General features: G+C 37.6%; 1 pseudogene and 3 gene segments (V, D, J or C); all 4 read right to left on the reverse strand.

The window, feature by feature from the left end:
• Positions 1 to 13,084: 13,084 nt before the first annotated feature.
• LOC113640772 lies at positions 13,085 to 13,583 on the reverse strand (annotated as a pseudogene).
• A 3,253-nt stretch (positions 13,584 to 16,836) lies between these two features.
• Positions 16,837 to 17,463, reverse strand: LOC125138759. The segment is given in 2 exon segments: positions 16,837 to 17,216; positions 17,300 to 17,463. Coding segments are annotated over 2 exon segments (423 nt in total).
• A 616-nt stretch (positions 17,464 to 18,079) lies between these two features.
• LOC125138727 lies at positions 18,080 to 19,094 on the reverse strand. The segment is given in 2 exon segments: positions 18,080 to 18,792; positions 18,879 to 19,094. Coding segments are annotated over 2 exon segments (552 nt in total).
• Positions 19,095 to 23,125: 4,031 nt separating this feature from the next.
• The window catches only part of LOC113651552, a 47,568-nt gene continuing 42,751 nt past the window's right edge, over positions 23,126 to 27,942 (reverse strand). Inside the window, 1 exon segment of the V gene segment in view lies at positions 23,126 to 23,514. Coding sequence covers positions 23,141 to 23,514 — 374 coding nt within the window.

Genomic DNA, 27,942 nt, shown 5'->3' on the forward strand with positions numbered 1-27,942 from the left:
AAATGGTTCCTGCTGCTGTAAATGAACACAAACTGCTGCTATGTTGTTGGGCTGAATGTTTCAGCATAAATGGTTCAAACACAGGATTTGGTTTGCATGACACACCCACTAGAGATATAAAAACATCCACAGAGGAACAGACGAGAGGAGAAAAAGCTTCCTGTAAATCTCTGGGTGTGTTTCATGCTGTCAGCTTCATCACTGCTCTTTACTGATCTCATTAGATCTCATGTCTTTTTTTTCAAGCTGATTGTGCAGTAAAAGATGGTCTTGTTCACACAGGTGGCTCTCACAAGGCATCAAACAACAGTAACTTGGTCCTGTATTGACAATAATTTCTAATTTCTTCTAAAAGAAATGAAGACCTAGAACTTTATCTAAAACAAGTTCCAACAGAAGCATAAGAGCTCAGTGAAACATAGAGTAAGGAATTAAAGTCATAGAGGCATGATGTTCTAGGCAGGGTGATGGGATGCAGTAGCATGTGTGGACGTCTTTTGTTCCTCTAAGACCTCTCTCTGTGTTGTGTATTGAATCAACGTTATTGGAGGAATTACTGTATTGTGAGTATATAACAGTGTGTTTGGAATGTAGGGATTCATTACTCAGTACATTACATTAATTGTCCATTTAGGTGAATAAGGACTGGGATGGACTCTGGAGCCTGCACTCTGACCCAATAAAACACTTCCTAATGATGACCGAGTGACTGAATACATTACCCTGATTATTGTCTCGTGATACTGAATGATTATATGATTAGTTACAGTATATATATCCTTACACCTCTAATTCCAGTAGTTTTGTTCTCTATTAATAAGAGCACAGACATTTGTTCTCTTCTGGACTCCTGAACACATAAAACCTGCAGTGTACTTGGAGTTTTTGTACAGGGATGTTGTTTATTCATCTCACTGTGGTTTACGAGCGCAGTAATACACAGCTGTGTCTTCAGTCTGCATGTTCTGTCCTGATAATGTCACTGTGCTGCTGGACGTGTCTCTGGAAACCTGAAACCTGCTTTTCAGTTTCTCACTGTAGTAAGTGTTACCACTACCACATATATCTCCGATCCATTCCAGAGCTTTTCCTGCAGGTTGTCGTATCCAGTCTGTACAATAGCTTCTATCAGTTAATGAATATCCAGACACTTTACAGGTCAGAGTCAGTGACTGACCAGGAGTTAATACTGTGGATCCGGTCTGGATCAGCTCAACACTGTGAACACCTGTTAAAGAAAAGTTATTTTAATGATGTAAAAGCAAAAAGCTTTAAGGAACCAAAACTGTATTACATGTCAAATGTAAAAACCCTTACAGTGTACGGCTGCCAGCAGCAGCAGCAGTAGGGATGTAGAGATCATGGTGTGTGTTGGAGCAGAAGAAGTAAAAGCTCTTGGTCTTTGTTGCTTAAATCTATAACAGAGAAGGACATTTGCATAGAGACACTCCTTATCTTAGGGTCAAAATGGGATGGATTCTTATGTACATAATGAGAAAATGAGAAAACTTCCTCATCTTTTAAACCTGTCTGTATTTTTTAAAAATATATCTATCACTGCAGCTTGAGATTATGTTTGAACCAATAAGAATTTTAAGGCAGGGGTTAATGAGTAAGTTTATACACTATTAGGTGTTTTCATGTTAATTTATAATAAGAAAACACACAGCAAACTTTATTTCTATTTATTTGTAATTATTTAATTTAGAACCTTACATTACAACAGCATTATAAAATACATCTTGTCATGTTACTGAGAAACCTCACAACCACAGGAGGATGTAGTTACATAAATTATAGTGTTTTTATTTGTACAACCTGTGTTTAACAACCCAAATAACTAATCACACATTATGGAAAGAGTGAAAAAGAAGAGAAAAAGTAGATATTTGTCTGATAATGACTGATACTGAATGAGTCTCATACAGAATGCAGTTTGTGGATTCACTTTTTTTTCACTTTATTTGTTGAGCTCTGCTGCCTCCTTCAGTTGTTTCAGTTATTGAAGCTCAGACTATGAGAGCAGACTGTGTGTTAAACACAACACACTGCTGGAAACATGCTGTATTATTCCTGAATCCACTCATTAAACACTGATTCCAACTGCTGGTTAAAAATCCTGTAAAATGAAGGGATTAATAATGGTTCAGAATGAAGACTCTTTCAATAATGTTTTCTTTTTTATTTAAAAATGACTTTGTGTGACTGTGTTTTAAAATGCTGCAAACGATTCTGACTTCATTCCAGTGGAAGAAAGTGAAAGTGTGACGGAGATGATTTATTAGTTACACTGAGAGGATGTCTGTAACATGTCTCATAAGGTTTTTGTAAGAGGAATCCACTATTCTGTCTCACTGTGTGTAACGAGCGCAGTAATACACAGCTGTGTCTTCAGTCTGCATGTTCTGTCCTCCAATTGTTATTGTGTTAGTAGAAGTGTCTCTGGAGATGCTGAACTTATTTTTCAGTTTCTCACTGTAAGCTGTACTCCCACCAGTATCGATGTATCCAATGTACTCCAGAGCTTTTCCTGCAGGTTGTCGAATCCAAGCTGTCCAATAGCTCGTAACTGAATATGAAACCTTGCACTGGATGGAGAGACTCTGGCCTGGCTGGACTGTCATGGAAGCAGGCTGAGTCAGTTCCACACCATGCACATCTGTGGAGGAAAACACATGGTGATATCTCACACAATATATGCTGCACCTTTATTCTTCATCTAGTAAATGAATGAATTTGATAAAGCACTCACAAGAAGCAGCTGCCAGCAGGAGCAGTAGAGATGTAGAGAACATGGTGTGTGTTGTTTGGACTGGAGTCTTCTCTGTTCTCCAAAGTTTAACAGACACCATCACATCATATAAATAGAGTGAGATCCAGCTCTGACACTTGGATTTGTTTATCTGCTGATGATGGGAGGAGAATGTATCTGAAATGTATTTAAATCATGAGGAGGAGATTCATCTCATGGAGAATGTGTGGGTTTATAAACTCAACTTTCAACAAGATTTTTTTATTTGGAACGTTGTCTTTGAAGTTGTAAACATCTTACAATATTAATATTCTCACAATGTTAATGCTATAATTGATCTAAACGATAACATCTAAGATTTCTAAAATACACAGATTATTGTAGTTAAATCTGAATCAGTTTTGCAGAATCACAATAATCAAATATCTGTCTGGTGATTAAAATGAAGCTGGAGAACGATTAGAATGTTTAAATTGAGAGAGTTTCTTTACAAAGACTGACATCTAGAGGCACATAAACACACAGACAATTATAATTATAATGTAAACTTAAATTGTGAGTTACACCGACATCCACTTCAGCAAGCTGCACAAACACTTTGGAATAGATTGGTGTTGTATTAAAGAACCTGAATATGAACATGTCTGAATCTGAAACTTGGGTGATGAAGAGAATGTTTTTCTATTATAACAAGGTGAATTTGCATAAACCAGCGCTGCCAACTTTTGAGTTCAGCTTAGAGTGAGATTCTGGGGGCGGGGCTTTGGCTATGGGCGAGGGGCTTATGGAGGGGCTTGGTTTGGTGTGGAAAAAAATACAAACACAAAATCCTTGCATTAGCAGAAGTGTATTACGGGTCGCTGTGCCGTGCACGGAAGTAGAAGTGACCACTAGGGGATGACCCAGAAACAAGCTTCAATTCAACTTTAAAGCATCAAATCCTCCAAAAACACGAAAAAACCTATTTACCTAGTAAAGTTTATACTCTCAATAATTTTTTAAGCCCACACACAAAGCACAATATGATTCACAGCCTTCATACAATTAGAAAAAAATTTCGGACAAAACTGACCTAGGTGGCGCTAGACCGGTTTTTCCCTTACCTTTAGACGCGTCTCTTTCTTCACTGGGGTAATATATTCCAACACAAATAATCCACAAAAATCCATGACCTAATTTTTGGGAACCCGCCTTTGACTGACAATTACTCCTTCCAATAGCAATGAAATGGGCTGGACCTATACAGCTCTTTAGCCAATAAGGAGACGATTCCAACGGTATATGACATGCCTTATGTTCTTTGCCTGTGTCTGCGTGAACTGGATGCGCAGAAGAATTCTTGCGTAATCCCTGACCTTTTGTCCCTCTCACAGCTCAGGGTGTCAAGTTACAGGCCTGTTTTCACACCAGAGTGATAGAGAGAGAGTCTAGGCTTGTTTATGGCCTTTCAGACTGAGCCTGCAGCCTTTTATTTCAAAGTTATATAGTAAACAAGTACACAAAAACGCTGCACCCGACGACCAGGGCCGTAGAAAAATATTTTTATTGAAGCCATTTTTGGGTCTTTTGACTTGAATTTTTTTTGGTGAAAGCCAAGACATGTGGCTCTGACTCTCAGTTGTTGGTTTGTCCCTAACATGTTCCAGAAAAATAAGATTAATCAGTTTATCAGAAACACAACCCAGGCGGACAGGAAATCTGCATTCTGCATTCAAACCCCTGTAACTTTGTGCCAGTAAGGCCTAGAATCAATCTGCTAGAGAACTAGAGAATCTCTTCTTTCCAATGAGACCAGGCTGACCCCTGTGTGTCAAAGTATGTGGGAGCTGTACCACTTTTTGTTGGGTAGGTCATGTAGGCGAAAAAGCTGCAAAAGGGGGGCAATGCTTAAAGGGGTTTTAAAGAAAGAGACAATTATTTCATGCACTTTATTGATCATTCTGACACAGAAACCTTGATTTAGGTCATTTTAAAGTTTGTAATTTAAAGATATAACTGTGCATGACAACCACACTGACACAACAGACTTTAGAAACGTATACCAGCACATCCTCCTGAGCTGTAAATATTCCCTCAGCAGGGACCTGCACCCCAGTGACATTTATTAGAAATTATAGTTCTCAGTTTTACTTCTCCTTTTCTCAAACTGTGTCAAAGTATGTGGGAGCTGTACCACTTTTTGTTGGACAATGGATATAGGCGGAGGTCCATAAGAGGTATTTTCTCAAAGCAGCTCTAAAAGAAAGAAACATACAATAAAAATTTTAAATTAAAGTTTAAATTTTGTAACATTTTGTGACTTCTAGATGCGTAAAAACACACAGACAATTATAATTATAATAATAGCTTAAATTTTGTGTTACACCATCATCCACTTCAGCAATCTGCATAAAAGCTTTGGAATAGATTGGTGTCATATTAGTGATGGATTAACTGTGTATACACTTGTGTTCAGGAAAACAATTTAATTTAATGTTGAGACAAAGATGAAACTTTATGTAGATATCTTTGAACTACAGAAGTGTCTTAGCTCTGCTAGCTCATATATACCAGACTTCTCTGGGGACATGTGTACTGCAGAGAGAGGAAAATAACCAGGGATGTTTTTGTACAGGGCTTCAGTGAGTTTGTAGTGTTGTGTGTCTGGCACAGTAATACACAGCCGTGTCCTCGACCTGAAAGTTTTGTCCTCTTAAGTAAACTGTGCTGATGGATTTGTCCTGGCTGAGACTGATCTTGCTCTTCATCGTGTCTTTGAGATTAGTGCTATCACCGCTACAAAGATATCCGAGCCATTCCAGTGCTTTTCCAGCAGGTTGCCGTATCCAGTGTATACAATAACTCGACACTGAGATCTTACAAGAGATGGAGAACGACTCTCCAGGCTTCACCAGCACAGAGTCTGTCTGAGTGAGCTCCACACCTCCAACACCACCTGTGAATAAGAGCGACAGAACATCATCAACAGTCATCAAGTCATTTTCACGAAACAGGAATTAAATCTAAAGCCGACACGAAGACGTACAGAATGCAGCAGAAAGCAGCAGCAACACTGATAATGACAGCATTGTTGTTGATATAAAAGTGAAGTGAAGTAAAATGCTCAGCTGCTCTCCTCCTCACTACACACACACACACACTCACACACACTCACACAGACCTCCTTAATGTAAGAGACACAAGTGGACGATTTGCATGAAAAACATCATCATGATCTTGAAGTCTCAGGTTTACTCATTTATACATTAACTTTCTTCATCTTAGAAGAATTGGTCTTAGAGTGAAATGAACAAAACACTAACATGTCTCTGTGATTAACTGAACTGAACATGTTCAATCAACAATCATCTAAAATGAGCCTCACACGATAAAGTCACAGTTTCTGTGTTCAGAAGGTGTTAGTTACATTTCTAGAACAGAGGCTGTGTATTTTGAGATTGGGATGTGTGTATTTCGGTGTGTATTGGGATTGTAGTGTGTTTATTACAGTGTGTATTAAGCACTGGGCTGTTTGTATGAAAGTGTGTATTGGGACTGTGATGAGTGTATTACAGTGTTTATTGGGACTATGATGAGTGTATTACAGTGTGTATTGGGACTATGATGAGTGTATTACAGTGTGTATTGGGACTATGCTGTGTATATTACAGTGTGTATTGGGACTGTGCTGTGTGTATTACAGTGTGTATTGGGACTGTGCTGTGTGTATTACAGTGTGTATTGGGACTGGGATGTGTGTATTTGGACTGGGATGTGTGTATTATAGTGTGTATTGGGACTGCGATGTCTACTAGTTTGTTGGTTTGAGGAACGGTCAGATCCACATTCACACATAATGCTGACAAAGCTGTTATTTCTACCTGTGGCTTTTTCCGGTGTTTCCAGGAGCATAGAATAGTTTATATATATTTTCATTCCTGATAATTACTTTAGGCCACAGCCACTTCAAGGTTATTTCCAGGTATCACCAGGCAAATCCAGGAATCCTTCACAAAAACAAGCAGCTGCTGCCCCCTACAGATGCAAACACAAAATATTATAATGTTCTGGCTGCCAAAACTTTCACATGGACCAACAGTGAAAATGAAGAAAGTAGGAATTCAGACTTGGAGCATTTTAATCAGAAAGGTTTAAAAGAGAGAACACACTCAGATAACATAGTAAATCATTTGGTTTAACCAAATCCATTAATAGGGAAATTAATATTATTTTTTTCTTAGATTTGTGAACATCTACTTCCATAGATCTTCATCTGTCAGTTCAATTCACTTTATTTATATAACACATTTAACAATAGATATTTTCTCAAAGCAGCTTTAAAAAAGAAAAGAAAAATTTTAAAATGTAAATTTAAATTTTGTAACTTTTTTTAACAGACTGTGAGCTTTTCATGTGTCTATAGTAAGTCTGTGTTTTTGTACTGATGTCTAAGGGGAAGTATCACTGTGGTTCACAGGCGCAGTAATAAACTGCAGTGTCTTCTGTCCTCATGCTATTCATCTGCAGATACACCTGCATCTTACTGTTGTCTCTGGAGATGGTGAAGCGGCCCTTAACCGCGCTGGAGTAATATATGCTACCACTGCTATCTGAAATAGTTGCAACCCATTCCAGCCCTTTTCCAGGTGCCTGTCTTATCCAAGCCATCCAAGAGCCACCAAAGTTAAAGAGGCACAGAGGCCGTGCAGGTCAGTTTATGAGACTGATCAGGTTTGATGGTCACTGGATCAGACTCGATCAGTGTCTGACTGCAGGAATCTGAAATAGAGGAATATTCAAAGGTAGGAATTAACATTAAAAAAATTTAAAGAAAAAAAAAATATATATATATTTAATAATGTAATAAATAATACTAACATTGAATGAAGATTGTTAGAGTAAAGTAACACAAAACTCTGCCTAGTCCCATCTCAAAGAATTAAAATGATTCCTGCTGCTGTAAATGAACACAAACTGCTGCTATGTTGTTGGGCTGAATGTTTCAGCATAAATGGTTCAAACACAGGATTTGGTTTGCATGACACACCCACTAGAGATATAAAAACATCCACAGAGGAACAGACGAGAGGAGAAAAAGCTTCCTGTAAAACTCTGGGTGTGTTTCATGCTGTCAGCTTCATCACTTCTCTTTACTCATTAGATCTCATGTCTTTTTAGTCCATCACTGTGGATCACTGGAACATTCAGAAGAATGTAAAGTTTTCTGATCACTGATTATCACTGAACAACACAAACGTGTCCAGTCCTTCATGATGTTGTCATTTTTTTTAGCTAATCCTGGTTTTCTGATGATCCATTAATAAAAATCATTTGGTGAGATGATAAAACACTTTGTTTCTTTTTCCCTTTTAGTTTGTACATTACCAGAAATTCATCAAATTATACAATGTTCATATTTCACATTTAATTACATTGGATTCTCATTAATTATTAGATATAGTTTGAGGAGTTTTTGGATGGTTTTTGTTCATTCAGGATGAAGAGTTAAAGCCTGAGTGCTGAGTGTGAATGGATGTTGTTCTTTATAATGTCTTTTGCAGACACATTTCATTTCATCTAGTTATAAAAAGAGACCATTATTCCTAAGTAAACTTTTATTTATTTATTTTATTAATACCAGTGTTGGTGTCTATGCTGAAATATTTGTAATATGGGGATTAGTTACTCCGTAAAATGTAGTTATTATTTAATTAAAGAAGTGAATTGTGTGAATAACTAGCTTGAAATGTTTTGTGATCATTTCTGGGATATATATATATATATATTATTTCTTTATTTTTTTGTTAGACTCAGATAGATCAGTGTTGTGTCTTGTGAACATTGAAACACGTCTCACTGTAGTTCAAGAGCGCAGTAATACTCAGCTGTGTCTTCAGTCTGCATGTTCTGTCCTGTTAATGTCACTGTGCTGCTGGACGTGTCTCTGGAAATCTGAAACCTGCTTTTCAGTTTCTCACTGTAGTAAGTGTTACCATCACCACATATACATCCAATCCATTCTAGAGTTTTTCCTGCAGGTTGTCGTATCCAGTGTATACAGTAGCTGTTATCAGTTAATGAATATCCAGACACTTTACAGGTCAGAGTCAGTGACTGACCAATAGTTAATACTGTGGATCCGGTCTGGATCAGCTCAACACTGTGAACACCTGTTAAAGAAAAGTTATTTTAATGATGTAAAAGCAAAAAGCTTTAAGGAACCAAAACTGTATTACATGTCAAATGTAAAAACACTTACAGTGTACGGCTGCCAGCAGCAGCAGCAGTAGGGATGTAGAGATCATGGTGTGTGTTGGAGCAGAAGAAGTAAAAGCTCTTGGTCTTTGTTGCTGAAATCTGGCACTAAAACAAATTCCTCACATGTGAAAACATGCCTGGCAATAAAGCTGATTCTGATTCTGATTCTGATTCTGATAAATGAGAAAACTTCCTCATCTTTTAAACATGTCTGTATTTTTTATAGATATCTATCACTGCAGATTGAGTTTATGTTTGAACCAATAAGAAGCTTAAGGCAGGTGTTAATGAGTAAGTTTATACACTATCAGGTGTTTTCAGGTGAATTTATAATAAGAAAACTTACAGAAATTATTGGTTATTTAGAACAGGAAACTTTATTTACATACATTTATTGCTATATGTAATTTGGAACCTTATTTTATAACAGCATTATTTAGTTTGTTATTATTAATAATGATATGAACGTGTCGTGATGTAATTAACGCTTCCTGTGAAGGTGGCAAATCTGATCTATTTCCAGTTCCCTCAGATTAATCTGAATCTTTCTCTGGTTTCTGTTGGATCCAGTGCATGAGGTTCATGGAGAAGTACAGTAGGAGACAGAGACATGCATGCAAATTTCTCATATTATATTTTAATCTTGAGCATCATCCTCTTTCATTCGCATTCACAGAAGAGGACTTGCAGTCTCTGCTCACTTTATTCAACAATTTGGAATTTTCCCTACTCCATACACACCTGATTGAACTGTTATTGTATACATTTATATAGTCTCCAGCTTCTTACTCTCAATCAGTATGATTTTCTCCTTCTATCTATATTATTTAGAAAGCAGCACATCCTATTATTGTCATATATTGTACATATATTGTACTTATTACACTTATTACAGACCTATATATGAAACGACCACAACTGCATGATTCAAAGACTATTTATAAAATATGTAGAATTTTGCAGTCTGGTTAACTGCGTAACAAATATTACAAAACTGATACACCATGAATAGTAAGTACATCACTTTCCTGTGTTCAGCACATCACATGTTAGATAGCAGCACTTTTCTTGTGCATGTAAAGTAATAGTGAACATAGTGAGAGCTTAAACATTCAAAGCCAGAAAAAAGACATTCAGAAAACCTCAGGTTTCAATGAAATCAATGAAAATATCTAAATAATATCAATGTTATTAGTTTTCTTTGTATAACATGTAACCCTCTTACTAGTTATGTTTCTTTTATTAAGAATATGTGCATATAAAAGCTCAAGTCATACTTATTTAAATGCTTATTTTTTTTAATAACTACCCTATTCAGATATTTGTGGCTGAAAAGGTTTGTTTTATAATAAGGTTTAAGTAAACTATTCATTAAACTGTTGTGTTTAAAGAGATTAACATTTTTTCTGTGATCTGAAAATGAGTGTGTATCCCTTTAATTCGTCAATGGCGGCGAAAGAGTTGAGAAACTCCGTGTATACACTAAAGTTTGGTTTAAATGCACTTGGATGACATGTGCTGGTTACTATCTAGTTTTGTTATCTTTTCTGTGATTGGATGTTTATTATTTTGCACCCACCCATGCATATGAGAGTGCAATGTGTTTGGTTGGTAATGTGTCAATCAAAAGAGAGAGAGAGTTTGAGACGAGTCAGAAACGCTCGTGCTAAATGCGTGTTATATGGATTAGTTTTCTTTATAAACAGTGTTTTAGTTTGTTTATGCTTTAATGTTAACCAGGAGATGTGATAACGGACCTTATTAACTTATTATCGTCTTATTAACTGTTGGTGAGACCCTTTTTTTCCTTTGAGAAGAAACTGCCCGGTTGTGTGGAATCGGAGTGCGTCTACATAACGTAACGGGAACGATATACTGCATTCAGCGTATTACCTATTGCGCCTATTGGTATTGCGCTATTTAATAGGTTATATATTTATATCCCCTATATTTATGTGATAATAAATATATATATATATATATATATATATATATATATATATATATATATATATTTTAAAAATTTAATTTTTTTTTGTTTATTCAGTTTATTCAGTAAGGGGACAATAATTAATTTTGTTATAAAACATATTGACTACTGTTATTCATACCTATATCTTGTTATACATATTTCACGTTACTTATATACATTCTATAATTCATATCACAATATATTTTATATAGAAAAATAAATACAAAACTGTTTTTATGAATGTTTCTTTATTGTGTATTTAAGAGTCCAGGTATCAGAGTATTTTAATTTCTTTAGTCGAGAGACCCCAAGTTATTGAACCCGTCTCCCCACCCTAAAGAGCTTAGACTTGACACGACTAAGTAGGGCAGGGGGCACTACATAAAGTGGTGGCCCGTTAGGGGAATCTCTTCTTTCCTCTGGTAAAATGTAGAGGAAGACATAAAAGTAAAAGAAGACATAAAACTTTGTTTAATACCAAGTTGATTGTGGAAAAGAAAATTAACCCCTTCCTGCACTTATTTGTAAACTCTTGAAGCATGTCTTTCAGAAGTAACCCTCTTTTTCAAACTGAACTTACCAGTTGGTGTAGTGAGGTAGGGATTGACCCAAGTCACGCGCTGCTGTTGACTGGAGTACCAGCAACTACTGAAGTGGCAAAAATCGAGGAAGCGGCTCAGAGTGTAAAAGCCTTTGGAAGAGTGCGTGTTCGAGATACCAGGCATGGACCCAACTCAACTACTCTGTTAGTGTTATGCGAGAGTAGAGAAGTCGTTGACGCCACACGCTGTCCTACCCAACTGCTGCATGGTGATGGTGAGGAGGCCTGGGAGATTGTTGTTTCCACTGAAAGTGACTCACGACCTGCCGCCTCTGTAGAATTCACCAATAAGCTGTCAAAATTTCTCATGGATGAGGGAAAGTCTATGACTGACTTACAAGCTCTGTTTTCTTCCCTTGGTTCCAATACCAGTTCCCCTGAGTCAATTATTCGTGCTGTGGGTGATATCCTAGAGAAGGCAGTGAAACCACAAAGTGACAGCAATGCTTACCGTCGTTTACGTACCTTCTCGGGCACTGTTCCCACCCTCGCAGGAGAGAAAACCATGGAACATTGGATCTAGCAGGCCAGAATAATGATAACAGATTGTGACTGCTCTGAGAAAGAAAAACGTCAGATTATTGTAGAAAGTTTGAAGGGACCAGCACTCGAAATCATAAAAGCTGTTCGTCTTTCTAGTCTGGATACCAGTGCCCTGCAGTACCTGGAAGCCCTGGAAAGCACATTTGGATCCTCCGAGTCTGGAGAAGACTTGTATTTTGCTTTTCGACTACTACGCCAGTCTCCTGGAGAATCCTTATCTGATTTATTGAGACGGATGGAGAAATCTCTGACCAAAGTTGTTCAAAGAGGAGGTTTTTCTTCAGCCAATGTTGACAGAGCAGGAGTAGAACAGCTGATCCGAGGAGACGTTGAATCAGACATGATGCTCCTGCAGTTGCGACTAAGGGAGAGAAAAGAGCGACCACCTACTTTCTTGAACTTACTAAATGAAATACGTGAGGCTGAAGAGAGTGAAGCCACTCGGCGTAATAACACTGCCACGGCAAATCCCATACACCTGCAGAGAGAAGAAAAAATTAGTTCATCAGTTGTACAGGAGCTCAAAGTAGAAATTCAAGAACTCGGGGCTCAGCTGAAAAGGGGATGTCCAACCGCTTTACCTGCTTCTTCCATGATGGTAAAGCCCAAGACAAAGATAAGATATACAGATACCACAGACAAGCATGAGACAAAGAATGATTCAGAAGTTCAAGCTTTGAAAAAACAAGTCCAGCAGTTATAACAACAGCTAGCTGTTATGGGTGTTGGCCACAGTCATACAATGAGTCAGACACCATCCTTGCCAAAGCCTTCCCCAGCTCCCCTTAGAAAAAAACCTGTCAGAAACAAGCATGATTACTTTTGCTATAGATGCGGAGAGGGCGGACACGTTGCTACGAAATGTCAAGCTCCTGAGAACTCCACTCAAGTGATCAATAAGCTAGTCCGCTCTTTAATGCCAGTGTTGGTGTCTATGCTAAAATGTTGGTATCTATGCTAAAATGTAGTTGTTAAATCATTAAAGAAGTGAATTGTGATGAGGTTTTTGTGCAGCACTGCAGCTTGTTGTGTCACTGTGTGGATCACGAGCGCAGTAATACACAGCTGTGTCTTCAGTCTGCATGTTCTGTCCTCCAATTGTTATTGTGTTAGTAGAAGTGTCTCTGGAGATGCTGAACTTATTTTTTCAGTTTCTCACTGTAAGCTGGACCCCCATCACTCCAGATGCGTCCAATCCACTCCAGAGCTTTTCCTGCAGGTTGTCAAATCCAAGCTGTACCATAGCTCGTAAGTGAATATGAAACCTTGCACTGGATGGAGAGACTCTGGCCTGGCTGGACTGTCATGGAAGCAGGCTGAGTCAGTTCCTCACCATGCACATCTGTGGAGGAAAACACATGGTGATATCTCACACAATATATGCTGCACCTTTATTCTTCATCTAGTAAATGAATGAATTTGATAAAGCACTCACAAGAAGCAGCTGCCAGCAGGAGCAGTAGAGATGTAGAGAACATGGTGTGTGTTGTTTGGACTGGAGTCTTCTCTGTTCTCCAAAGTTTAACAGACACCATCACATCATATAAATAGAGTGAGATCCAGCTCTGACACTTGGATTTGTTTATCTGCTGATGATGGGAGGAGAATGTATCTGAAATGTATTTAAATCATGAGGAGGAGATTCATCTGATGGAGGATGTGTTGGTTTATAAACTCAACTTTCAACAAGATTTTATATTTGGAACGTTGTCTTTGGAGATGTAAACATGTTTTCTCACAATATTTATGCTATAATTGATCTAAACGATAACTGTAAAATTTCTAAAATACACAGATTGTTGTAGTTAAATTTGAATCAGTTTTGCAGAATCCCAATAATCAAATATCTGTCCGGTGAGTTAAATGAAGCTGGAGAACAATTAGAATGTTTAAAGTGAGAGAGTTTCTTTATAAAGACTGACATCTAGAGGCACATAAAGAATTATAATTATAATAATAGCTTAAACTGTGTGTTACAACAACATCCACTTCAGCAAGCTGCACAAACACTTTGCAATAGATTGGTGTTGTATTAATGATGGAGTAACTCTGTGTTCACTTGTGATCAGGACAAGAATTTATTTTAATATTGAGACAAAGATGAAACTTTATGTAGATATCTTTGAACTACAGAAGTGTCTTAGCTCTGCTAGCTCATATATACCAGACCCCTCTGGGGACATGTGTACTGCAGAGAGAGGAAAATGACCAGGGATGTTTTTGTACAGGGCTTCAGTGAGTTTGTAGTGTTGTGTGTCTGGCACAGTAATACACAGCCGTGTCCTCGACCTGAAAGTTTTGTCCTCTTAAACAAACTGTGCTGCTGGATTTGTCCTGGCTGAGACTGATCTTGCTCTTCATCATGTCTTTGAGATTAGTGCTATCACCGCTACACAGATATCCGAGCCATTCCAGTGCTTTTCCAGCAGGTTGCCGTATCCAGTGTATACAATAACTCGACACTGAGATCTTAGACGAGATGGAGAACGACTCTCCAGGCTTCACCGGCACAGAGTCTGTCTGAGTGAGCTCCAAACCTCCAACACCACCTGTGAATAAGAGCGACAGAACATCATCAAAAGTCATCAAGTCATTTTCACGAAACGGGAATTAAATCTAAATTCATTCAGCCGACACGGAGACGTACAGAATGCAGCTGAAAGCAGCAGCAACACTGATAATGACAGCATTGTTGTTGATATAAAAGTGAAGTAAAATGCTCATCTGCTGTCCTCCTCCTCACTACACACACACACACACACACACACACACACACTCACACACACTCACACACACTCACACACACTCACACAGACCTCCTTAATGTAAGTGGAGGATTTGCATGAAAAACATCATCATGATCGTGAAGTCTCAGGTTTACTCATTTATACATTAAGTGTCTCTGTGATTAACTGAACTGAACATGTTCAATCAACAATCATCTAAAATGAGCCTCACACGATAAAGTCACAGTTTCTGTGTTCAGAAGGTGTTAGTTACATTTCTAGAACAGAGGCTGTGTATGTTGAGACTGGGATGTGTGTATTAAAGTGTGTATTGGGACTGGGATGTGTGTATTACAGTGTGTGTTGGGACTGGGATGTGTGTGTTACAGTGTATATTGGGACTGGGATGTGTGTATTACAGTGTGTATTACGACTGGGATGTGTGTATTACAGTGTGTGTATTGGGACTGGGATATGTGTATTACAGTGTGTATTGGGACTGGGATGTGTGTGTTACAGTGTTTATTGGGACTGGGATATGTGTATTACAGTGTTTATTGGGACTAGGATGTGTGTGTTACAGTGTGTACTGGGACTGGGATGTGTGTATTACAGTGTGTATTAGGACTGGAATGACTGGGATGTGTGTATTACAGTGTATATTGGGACTGGGATGTGTGTATTATAGTGTTTATTGGGACTGGAATGTGTGTATTACAGTGTTTATTGGGACTGGAATGTGTGTATTACAGTGTTTATTGGGACTAGGATGTGTGTGTTACAGTGTGTATTGGGACTGTGATGTCTATTAGTTTGTTGGTTTGAGGAACAGTCAGAATGACATTTACACAGAATGCTGACAGAGTTATTACTACCTGTGGGTTTTTCCAGTGTTTCCAGGAGCACAGAAACAGGGTTTATGTATACTTTCATTCCTGATGATTAGTTTAGGCCACGTCCACTTTAGGGTTATAACCAGGTACATTTGATTCAGTCGTGTGAGCAAGAGGGTGTTTTTTTATATCAGGATGAATTTGCATAAACAACTTTCAGCTGTTTTCATAGTTTCATTAATCCTTCACAAAAACAAGCAGCTGCTGCCCCCTACAGGTGCCTTTCATTTGTCTATAGTAAGTCTGTGTTTTTGTACTGATGTCTAAGAGGAAGTATCACTGTGGTTCACGGGCGCAGTAATAAACTGCAGTGTCTTCTGTCCTCATGCTGTACATCTGCAGATACACCTGCATCTTACTGTTGTCTCTGGAGATGGTGAAGTGGCCCATAACAGCACTGGAGTAAAACTTCCTATCACTATCACCCTCAATAATTACAACAAATTCCAGTCCTTTTCCAGGCGCCTGTCTGATCCAATCCATGTAATAGCTACTAAAGGTAAATCCAGAGGCTGTGCAGGTCAGTTTATGAGACTGATCAGGTTTGATGGTCACTGCTCTTTACTCATTAGATCTCATGTCTTTTTAGTCCATCACTGTGGATCACTGGAACATCCAGAAGAATGTAAAGTATTCTGATCACTGATTATCACTGAACAACACAAACGTGTCCAGTCCTTCATGATGTTGTCATTTTTTAGCTAATCCTGGTTTTCTGATGATCCATTAATAAAAATTATTTGGTGAGATGATAAAAAACTTTTTGTCTTTGTTTTTTTCCTATTCATTTGTACATTACCAAAAAATATGCAATCAAATTATACAATGTTCATATTTCACATTTAATTACATGGGATTCTTATTAATTATTAGATATAGATTGAGGAGTTTTTGGATGTTTTTTGTTCATTCAGGATGAAGAGTTAAAGCCTGAGTGCTGAGTGTGAATGGATGTTGTTCTTTATAATAAATGTCTTTTGCAGACACATTTCATTTCAACTGGTTAAAAAAGAGACTTTTTTATTTATTTTATTAATGCCAGTGTTGATGTCTATGCTGAAATATTTGTAATATGGGGATTAGTTACTCAGTAAAATGTATTTGTTATTTAATTAAAGAAGTGAATTGTGATGAGGTTTTTGTGCAGCACTGCAGCTTGTTGTGTCACTGTGTGGATCACGAGCGCAGTAATACACAGCTGTGTCTTCAGTCTGCATGTTCTGTCCCCGTAAGGTCACAGAGTTACTGGAAGTGTCTCGAGAGACCACAAACTTGTCTTTAAGTGAATCTTTCTTATAAATATCTCCATCATAAAAAATGGTGTTGATCCATTCTAAAGCTTTTCCTGCAGGTTGTCGAATCCAAGCTGTTCCATGGTGGCTGCTGCTATCAGTGATAGAAGCTCCAGACACTTTACAGGTGATGGTTAAAGTCTCTCCTGGCTTTATAAGCAGTGAGTCTGGCTGGATGAGCTCAGTAGCACAGAACACATCTGTAAAAAGAGAAAAAGAAAAGGTGGACATGTCGAACTGAAAGGATCAGATGAAATAATAAAGCTTCAATCCAAACACTCACAGGGGGCGAGAGCCAGCAGCAGCAGTGGAGCTGAAGCAAACATGTTTGTGTTGAAGGAAGACTAATGAGAAGTGTTTCCTCTCTAGATCAGAACGCTGCTAATATTACAAGAGGAGATGCAGATTTGCATAAACATTACAGAGAGGCTGTGTTGAGTTGCAGCTCTGCAGCTGTTAATCACACTCACACCCCGTTTCATCTCCATATCAATTTAATGTGGGAAATAATTCAGATGTTTGTTATTATTAATAATGATATGAACGTGTTGTGATGTAATTAACGCTTCCTGTGAAGGTCAGATTGAAATCTGATCTATTTCCAGTTCTCTCAAAATTAATCTGAATCTCCACCATAATCCATGAAAATGATAATAATTAGATAAACGATCCTTTATGTCGTTATCAGTCATGTGTAGGCTGCACTCTAGACAATTACATTAACACAGAAATGATTCTCATGTCTGCAAATTTCCTGCTTTCTGTTATGAGAAGGTGAATATGAACATGGCTGAAGCTGTTAAAGCAAACTTACAGTACAGAGGTACAGTTAGACTACGGAGTTCACATATCCAACCCATTCCAGAGCTTTCCCTGGTTTCTGTCTGATCCAGTGCATGTTGTACTCAGTCATAACAAAGCCGTGTATCTTACAGGAGATCTTCACAGTTAAAGTTGAGATATTTAATGCATGAAGTTACTGCTACAAACCTGAAGATAATTATTTTCTTATAATCAATGGCACTAATTACTGTGATCACGTTTCCTCTTATACAGCAGCAGTCTGTGAACGGTGACAATTTATTTATTAATTAAAGAAGAATATGGTGAACTCTATTTACGTTTAATGTTACAGTTAATGTTATGGAACTTTTGTGAAATGTATGTATTCAATAATCACTAATTAAAGTCAGACATTTTTCTGTAAATGTTATTTATTTCCCTTTTGGTTCCTCTGTAAGAATATGACTATAAGAGACAGTCTCAGTGTTCATTGTGTCACAGAAATACATAGAAATTGTGGAGTATCTAGCTGTGGCTGAGGATATAAGAATATTTTATTTGTTGAGCTGTAGCGCCACCTGCAGATCTTGTGAAAAAGCCTTGTATATTGAATGCATTTTTCTCTTTTACTGCATCTGGAGGAGGATTTTGTACAGCTGATTAACATGTTTGTACCACTGTGGTTTCTAGCACAGTAATAAACAGCAGAATCCTGGGCACTCAAACCAGTCAGCTGCAGATACACCATGTTTTTGGAGTTGTCTCTGGTAATTTCCAAACGTCCCTCAATGTCTTTGGTGTATATTGATTTACTGGCATCATACCAGATAACCCCAATCCATTCTAGAGCTTTTCCAGCTTTTTGTCTGATCCAGTTCATGCCATAGTCACCAAAGTTAAACCCAGATCCTTTACAGGAAAGACTCAGAGTTTCTCCAGGTTTTTTCACCACTGAACCAGTGGGAATAGACTCAAGACTCTGACACTGAGTACCTGATACAGAAAAAAGAAAACATTAAAGTAAGTAAAATAAAAAAAACTAATGTATAATATATTTGGGATTCTGCATGATAACTCACCTATGAAGCTGATCAGTAGCAGGAATAAGGAGAGTGGGATCTTCATGGTGAGTGTTGATGAGACTCGATCTCTCCACTCAGCTCAGCTGCACATAAATACTGCATGGACACACAGCTGTCTGGATTTGCATCATGACGTCATGATAGAAAACATGTGGGAGTCATGATGATGTAACAGAGGGGAACTGCAACTAATCCTTCAACCTACATTATCATAAGTTCTTGTTAGTGATATGATCATTACAGTGTTTATCATGTAAAATCTATATTACAATTATTTCAAAAAAATGAACTAACTTTAATCTCTTTGTTCTCATTTGTGGGTTATTTATTTATTTATTCATTCATTCATTCATTTTATCAGTGTTGTGTCTTGTGTCTTGTTATTGTGAACAAAGAATGAGGAGTTTTTGTACAGGGACGTTGTTTATTCCTCTCACTGTGTGAGACGAGCGCAGTAATACACAGCTGTGTCTTCAGTCTGCATGTTCTGTCCTCCAATTGTTATTGTGTTAGTAGAAGTGTCTCTGGAGATGCTGAACTTATTTTTCAGTTTCTCACTGTAACCTGTACTTCCATCACTCAAGATGTATCCAATCCACTCCAGACCTTTTCCTGCAGGTTGTCGAATCCAAGCTGTATGATAGCTCGTAACTGAATATGAAACCTTGCACTGGATGGAGAGACTCTGGCCTGGCTGGACTGTCATGGAAGCAGGCTGAGTCAGTTCCTCACCATGCACATCTGTGGAGGAAAACACATGGTGATATCTCACACAATATATGCTGCACCTTTATTCTTCATCTAGTAAATGAATGAATTTGATAAAGCACTCACAAGAAGCAGCTGCCAGCAGGAGCAGTAGAGATGTAGAGAACATGGTGTGTGTTGTTTGGACTGGAGTCTTCTCTGTTCTCCAAAGTTTAACAGACACCATCACATCATATAAATAGAGTGAGATCCAGCTCTGACACTTGGATTTGTTTATCTGCTGATGATGGGAGGAGAATGTATCTGAAATGTATTTATATCATGAGGAGGAGATTCATCTGATGGAGAATGTGTCCTTTTTGAACTGTGTGTATTTACAGTACGAATGATAAGTAGTTCATGCTAATAAGCGTGTTATACAAGTTATAAAACACTTGTTTGTGTGATGTAATGATGTCATGTTAAATAGAAAGTACACAGTATTGAATTCTATAGCAATTCAAATTCTTTAAAAATGACCTTATAACACTTTCCAGATTGATGGACAGATTCTCTAAGATAACTGCTGACGTCCTTCATTCTTGCTGTTATTTTAACACACACCTGAATGCTCCAGAAAAGGAAACTGACAAAACTTCAGTTTTTACAGTATAGAGATATTATAAGTCACATTTGCTAATGATCAATTATTCAATGGCATTTTATTAGCATCACCTGGCTTCTCCATATTAGCTTCATTTTTGTTAAATAAATAATGAAATGGTGTAAAATGCCATGTGTTCTTGTTCATCTGAGATTTTATTATCTAATTTGAAAACCAGCTAAAGACTAGTTTTATTATTTTATACTACTTTTTATTATATCTTAGATATATATATAAGAGTTAAACCCAAAATTCAAGAGGGTGCACTTTCTTTTTCACATGACTGCAAATATGTTGAGAAGAAAATTAATAATTTTTCATGAGTATAAATGTCCAGACAATGTTCACAACAGGCCAGTAAAAATTTATTTCACCTCCATGAATCTGAAAATGTGAGCTTTTCATGTGTCTATAGTAAGTCTGTGTTTTTGTACTGATGTCTAAGGGAAAGTATCACTGTGGTTGACGGGCGCAGTAATAAACTGCAGTGTCTTCTGTCCTCATGCTGTTCATCTGCAGATACACCTGCATCTTACTGTCGTCTCTTGAGATGGTGAAGCGGCCCTTAACAGTGCTGGAGTAATATATGTAAGAATTAGCATTGCTTAAAGTTGCAACCCATTCCAGCCCTTTTCCAGGCGCCTGTCTGATCCAAGCCATCCAAGAGCCACCAAAGTTAAATCCAGAGGCTGTACAGGTCAGTTTATGGGACTGATCTGGTTTGATGATCACTGGATCAGACTCGATCAGTGTCTGACTGCAGGAATCTGAAATAGAAGAATATTCAAAGGTAGGAATTAAAATTTAACAATGTTATTGAATGAAAAATATTTTAATCAATTTACAAATAATACTAACATTGAATGAAGATTACTAGAGTAAAGTAACACAAAACTCTGCCTAGTCCCATCTCAAAGAATTAAAATGATTCCTGCTGCTGTAAATGAACACAAACTGCTGCTATGTTGTTGGGCTGAATGTTTCAGCATAAATGGTTCAAACACAGGATTTGGTTTGCATGACACACCCACTAGAGATATAAAAACATCATGTGTTTCAGACAAAACATTGCTGTGTTGAGTGCAGCTCTGCAGCTGTTAATCACACTCACACCCCGTTTCATCTCCATATCAATTTAATGTGGAAAATAATTCAGCTGTTTGTTATTATTAATAATGATATGAACGTGTTGTGATGAACGTAATCAAACCGTGTAGCCGAACATGATGTTCATTCTGGTATAGTCTGAAACCCTCTAGAGGCTTTATCTGACGAATCCAGAGAGAAAGAGTTGAGAAGATTCTAGATCAGGTGTTTTTAAATCCTAAAGAAGATTTGTAATCTCTAGTGAGCAGAAGAGAAAGCTGAAATCTAATATCACAACAGCTAGACGCTGAAACTATTCTTTATTCTTCTTCTTCTTTCTTAATCAAAAGTCTAAAATAATCTGCTTCAAGAAATGGAATCAGGAGTGAAGCAGGTGACTCGTCTTCTCTAAATTGCCCCTCGGTGTGAATGAGTGTGTGAATGTGTGGAAAGAAAAAAAAAACAACTTTGACACTTTTTCTTTATAACTTTGAACAAATGTTTTAAACTCATGGTATCTTAAATATGTAACCTAGTGAACCAGCATTAATGTATTCAATGTAGGAGATTTAAGCACTTATGTACGTTGCTCTGGATAAGGGCGTCTGCCAAATGCTGTAAATGTAATGTAATGTAATGTGTAACATGACCAGAATGTACGCTCAGTGTTCCTGGGATGGACTCTGGAGCCTGCACTCTGACCCAATAAAACACTTCCTAATGATGACCGAGTGACTGAATACATTACCCTGATTATTGTCTCGTGATACTGAATGATTATATGATTAGTTACAGTATATATATCCTTACACCTCTAATTCCAGTAGTTTTGTTCTCTATTAATAAGAGCACAGACATTTGTTCTCTTCTGGACTCCTGAACACATAAAACCTGCAGACGCAGACGGGGAAAATGAGCTGCAGTTTATTTACAGTCATTTAAAGAATGGAATATGAACACGTCTGAATCTGAACTTCGTGTGAGCAAGAGGATGTTTTTGTATTATAACAGGGTGAATTTGCATAAACACACTTCAGCTGTTAGATTTCATAGTTTCATGAATCCTTCTTGAAAACAAGCAGCTGCTGCCCCCTACAGGTGATTTTTAATTCCAGGAGTTTGTAGTAGTGATGCTGCAGTAAACATCTACATTTCAGTTTGATCTCTCATCAGATTCTGTGCTGCTGAACAGACTCTGTGTTTCTAAATTCAGGAATGAACCATCGACCTGTAGTGTTCCTGCAGCTGGCATCACAATCAGGAGGAATAAATGCATATATAGAGCTGATTTATCTCCAGTCAAATACGTAAATACTCCATGGAGGTGTTCAACCCACAACCACATGCTACTTACTGGATAGATAACTGGATGATAAGGTACTATGTAAATCTCTACAACAGAATTTTTCTCTATCAGGGAAAGAGAACCAAATCAAATCATTTTAAGAAGACACCTCCCTACAAATTTCCTGTTATCGTGTTCATTATTACAGCTAGAAACAGTCCTTCCCTCAACATTTGTCCTGAAACTGTGGAAAATGTAGAAACTTTTCTGTCCTGAAGACTTTCTCATGCTGTAAATAAAGTCACAGCTTTAACCCTGATCTCGCTCTGACACTGGAGATTCCTTCCAACAACACGAAATAAACATTCTCTTTACAGAAATCTTCATCATATCAAACACTCCAGATATTTTATCTTCTAATTAAATGTTCACAAACAATTTGTAATTCAATATCTTCCTAATTGTTTGAGAAGCTTGATGTATGAAGTCTTTGAAATGTAGGGATTAGTAACTCAGTAAAATGTAGTTATTATTTAATTAAAGAAGTGAATTGTGATGAGGTTTTTGTGCAGCACTGCAGCTTGTTGTGTCACTGTGTGGATGACGAGCGCAGTAATACACAGCTGTGTCTTCAGTCTGCATGTTCTGTCCTCTCAGTGTCACCGTGCTGCTGGAGGCATCTTTAGAAATACTGAACTTGCTTTTTAGAGACTCTTTATGATACGTGCCCCCACCCCCCCAAATGTTGTTTATCCATTCCAGAGTTTTCCCTGCAGGATGTCGAATCCAAGCTGTGGCGTAGCTGCCATCAGTAACTGAGTAACCGGATACTTTACAGCTGAGGATTAAAGAATCTCCGGGCTTTAACATCACTGAGGTGTCCTGAGTGAGCTCTACTGCACATTCCACATCTGAAAAAAAGACATGTCACAATTCCAGTCAAAAATCTATGTACAGTAGGTTATAACTGCAGGAATTTACTAGCAGCTCTGAGATCATTAGTGAAGTGAAACTCACAGGATGAAGCTGCCAGCAGCAGCAGAACTGGAAGGAACATCGTATAACTAAAAGCAGTGCTAAACTCTCCAGAGCCCACAGTGACCGTGGCTGATATTTCTCTATATGTAGCTGTAAGGGGAACATTTTACATATTCATTTACATATTGTTTTGCTGGTCTTCTACAGGTGTCAATAATCACAGTGAAAAATGTTCCCTGGTGTTTAAATTAGTTTGTATTTATTTAACACTGAATCTGTAAGTTACATTTAGTATGTAAATGACTTTCATCCTCTGATTTTAAACTGTTTCCTTAGTTTTCACTCTGTCACACTGTGAAAATGTTGGTTTGTCATGTGACTGTAGTAAGTCTGTGTTTTTGTACTGATGTCTAGCTTCCTGTGAGACTAAATGTGTGTTTCATGCTGTCAGCTTCATCACTGCTCTTTACTCATTACTTCTGGTGTCTTTTTAGTCCATCACTGTGGATCACTGTAACATCCAGAAGAACATTCTCCTCTACTTATTCCAGACAAATATATTTTTGACACTACCAACTGCATAAGGTGATCACTTTCTAAAAAACACACTTACAAATTTGCAGTCTGTGAATATTATACTTATAATCAATTACAATATAAATAATAAGTACGTCACTTTCCGTTGTACATCAGATCAGCTCTCAGATAGCAAGCTTTTTCTTATGCCTGTAAAGTAATAGTGATGATACTGAGAGCTTACACATTACAGAGGACACACAAAGAATTCAACATTATGAAGTCCGGTAAAAAGAGTGAAATGGTGAAAGGAATCACAATATACAGATTTATCATTTCCTACAATTATGAATAAGTCAATCCCACTGGACAAGGAACAATGATTCCCTGGACTGCAGGACAGTAATATGGTCATTATCAATATAAATCATAATTCAATTATAATGTGATGTAGATATGACAAGGTTTATTCAGTAGATTTGAAAAGTACACATTAAACATGTAATTGTAGTTTAAAATTTAGCACTACAATCTCATCTAATCATCTTACAGACTGCTAGCTGGTGTTGTCGTCTATCTTTTCTGAGAAACTAAGAAGGTGAAACATTGAAGAAAGTCACTGTTTCTGTCTCTAACAGTCTTCTATACTGAATGTTTTTGTACAGCGTCTTCATTGATCTGTCTCACTGTGATTTAAGAGCACAGTAATAGACAGCTATATCTTCTGTCTGAAAGTCTTGCCCATGTAAAATCACAGTGTTGCTGGATGTGTCTGGGGACGGATCTCTTTCTTTAGTAAATCGTTGCTGCCAGTATCACTGGAGCTACAGTACCAGCTGATTCATTTCAGTGCATCTACCTGTTGTCATATCCAGTTAGTACTGTCTAGTGGGTGAGTTTCCAATGATCTTACAGGGACTGAAACCAGCATGACTTCAGGTTGGACCAGTTCAACAATTATGCCATTATTCAGGTGCATTCTATCAACAGCAAAACATTAGTTACTTACAGCACTATTTACTTACTATGTGGTTGATCAAATGGTGTGGATTATTCAGTCTGGAGCTGTAATGTCTTGGCTTTTTAAGAATGGTGTCATTAGTGTTTATGACTTTAATGAAAATCCCGGGAGAACATATTTATGACACACTGTCAGTCATTAGATTTTCAACTTGTTGGTTAGATCTTGTGAATAAAGAAAGAGCGGCCATCACAGGCCTTAAAGCTTAAAGAAAAACATAATGTGCAATCATTTCGAATGTGTTTGAAGTTCAAATATACAGGATACAGATAAGGACCAAAGGTCGAGTAAACCTTTACTGTTGGTCTGTTAGTAAAATTGTAAAATTATATGTATTACAAATGTCTGTAATCATTTATTATTTCCTTTCAGAATATATGAAGCGTGATGGAAAATAAAAATGGATGTGTGTGGTGGTCGGGGAAATCTCATCAGATGCAGGTGGCGGAGAATTTTTTTTCAGTGTTCTTGGAGTTTTTGTACAGGGATGGTGTTTATTCGTCTCATTGTGGTTACGAGCGCAGTAATACACAGCTGTGTCTTCAGTCTGCATGTTCTGTCCTGTTAATGTCACTGTGCTGCTGGACGTGTCTCTGGAAGCCTGATACCGGCTTTTCAGTTTCTCACTGTAGTAAGTGTTACCATCACCACATATCTGTCCGATCCATTCCAGAGTTTTTCCTGCAGGTTGTCGTATCCAGTTCGTACAGTAGCTGCTATCAGTTAATGAATATCTAGACACTTTACAGGTCAGAGTCAGTGACTGACCAGGAGTTAATACTGTGGATCCGGTCTGGATCAGCTCAACACTGTGAACACCTGTTAAAGAAAAGTTATTTTAATGATGTAAAAGCAAAAAGCTTTAAGGAACCAAAACTGTATTACATGTCAAATGTAAAAACACTTACAGTGTACGGCTGCCAGCAGCAGCAGCAGCAGTAGGGATGTAGAGATAATGGTGTGTGTTGGAGCAGAAGAAGTAAAAGCTCTTGGTCTTTGTTGCTTAAATCTACAACAGGGAAGGACATTTGCATAGAGACTCTCCTTATCTTAGGGTCAAAATGGGATGGATTCTTATATTTATTTATATATATGTATGTATGTATGTATGTAAATATATATATATATATATGTAAATATAAATGAGAACCTTCTAACCTTCTAATCTTTTAAACATGTCTATTTTTTATAGATATCTTTCACTGCAGCTTGAGTTTATGTTTGAACCAATAAGTAAGTAAGTCAGTAAGTAAGTCACCTTTATTGTCACATCACCACAACACATGTGCCATGGTGAGTGAAATTCTTGGGAGTGTGATCCAGAAATTGCAGAACCATTTACATACAGTAGTTAAGAAACAGAAATTAAGAACAGTTTACATACAGGTGAAAAATGTGCAAAATGCTCATTACCTGGTGAAATGTGCAAATGTGGAAAAGATGCAATGTGCTCATACATAGTCAGTACACACAGTGTACTACTAGACATATTTACAATGCACTACACATTATATAATGTATATAATGCACTACACATTATATACAACTGTGGCTGGCAGTTCGCATGACCCTTTTCAGGGCTTTACGGTTGCCAGCGGTGCTGTTTCCAAACCAGGCAGTGATGCAGCCCGTCAGGATGCTCTCTGTAGTGCAGGTATAGAATGTTCTGAGGATGCTGGGGCTCATTCCAAACTTCCTCAGCCATCTCAGGAAGAAGAGGCGTTGGTGTGCCTTCTTCAGTACTGCGTCAGTGTGTATGGCCCAGGTGAGATCCTCACTGATATTAACACCCAGAAACTTGAAGCTGCTCACCCACTACACAGGTGTCTTGTTGATGGTGATGGGTCTGTGTTCTCTGCTCTGTCTCCTGAAATCAACCACCAGCTCCTTGGTCTTGTCAAGGTTGAGAAAGAGGTGGTTCTCCTGACACCATGTAGTCAGGATGCTCACCTCTTCACTGTAGGCCATCTCATCGTAGTCGGTGATCAGGCCTTTCACTGTTGTATTATCAGCGAATTTGACGATGACGTTGGAGCTGTGTGTGGCTGTAAGAAGCTTAAGGCAAGTGTTAATGAGTAAGTTTATACACTATCAGGTGTTTTCAAGTAAATTTATAATAAGAAAACTCACAAAAATTATTATTCATTTAGAACAGGACCCTTTTATTTCTGTTCATTTATCATTTTGTTTAATTTATAACCTTACATTATAACAGCATTATAAAATACATCTTGTCTTGTACTAAGAAACCTCACAACCACAGGAGGATGTAGTTACATAAATTATAGTGTTTTTATTTGTCCAACCTGTGTTTAACAACCCAAATAACTAATCACACATTATGGAAAGAGTGAAAAAGAAGAGAAAATATAGATATTTGTCTGATAATGACTGATACTGAATGAGTCTCATACAGAATGCAGTTTGTGGATTCACTTTTTTTCACTTTATTTGTTGAGCTCTGCTGCCTCCTTCAGTTGTTTCAGTTATTGAAGCTCAGACTATGAGAACAGACTGTGTGTTAAACACAACACACTGCTGGAAACATGCTGTATTATTCCTGAATCCACTCATTAAACACTGATTCCAACTGCTGGTTAAAAATCCTGTGAAATGAAGGGATTAATAATGGTTCAGAATGAAGACTCTTTCAATAATTTTTTTCTTTTTTATATTTAAAAATGACTTTGTGTGACTGTGTTTTAAAATGCTGCAAACGATTCTGACTTCATTCCAGTGGAAGTAAGTGAAAGTGTGACTGAGATGATTTATTAGTTACACTGAGAGGATGTCTGTAACATGTCTCATAAGGTTTTTGTAAGAG

This window comes from Tachysurus fulvidraco, chromosome 15 (genome assembly GCF_022655615.1).
Source record: "Tachysurus fulvidraco isolate hzauxx_2018 chromosome 15, HZAU_PFXX_2.0, whole genome shotgun sequence".
NCBI lineage: Eukaryota > Metazoa > Chordata > Actinopteri > Siluriformes > Bagridae > Tachysurus > Tachysurus fulvidraco.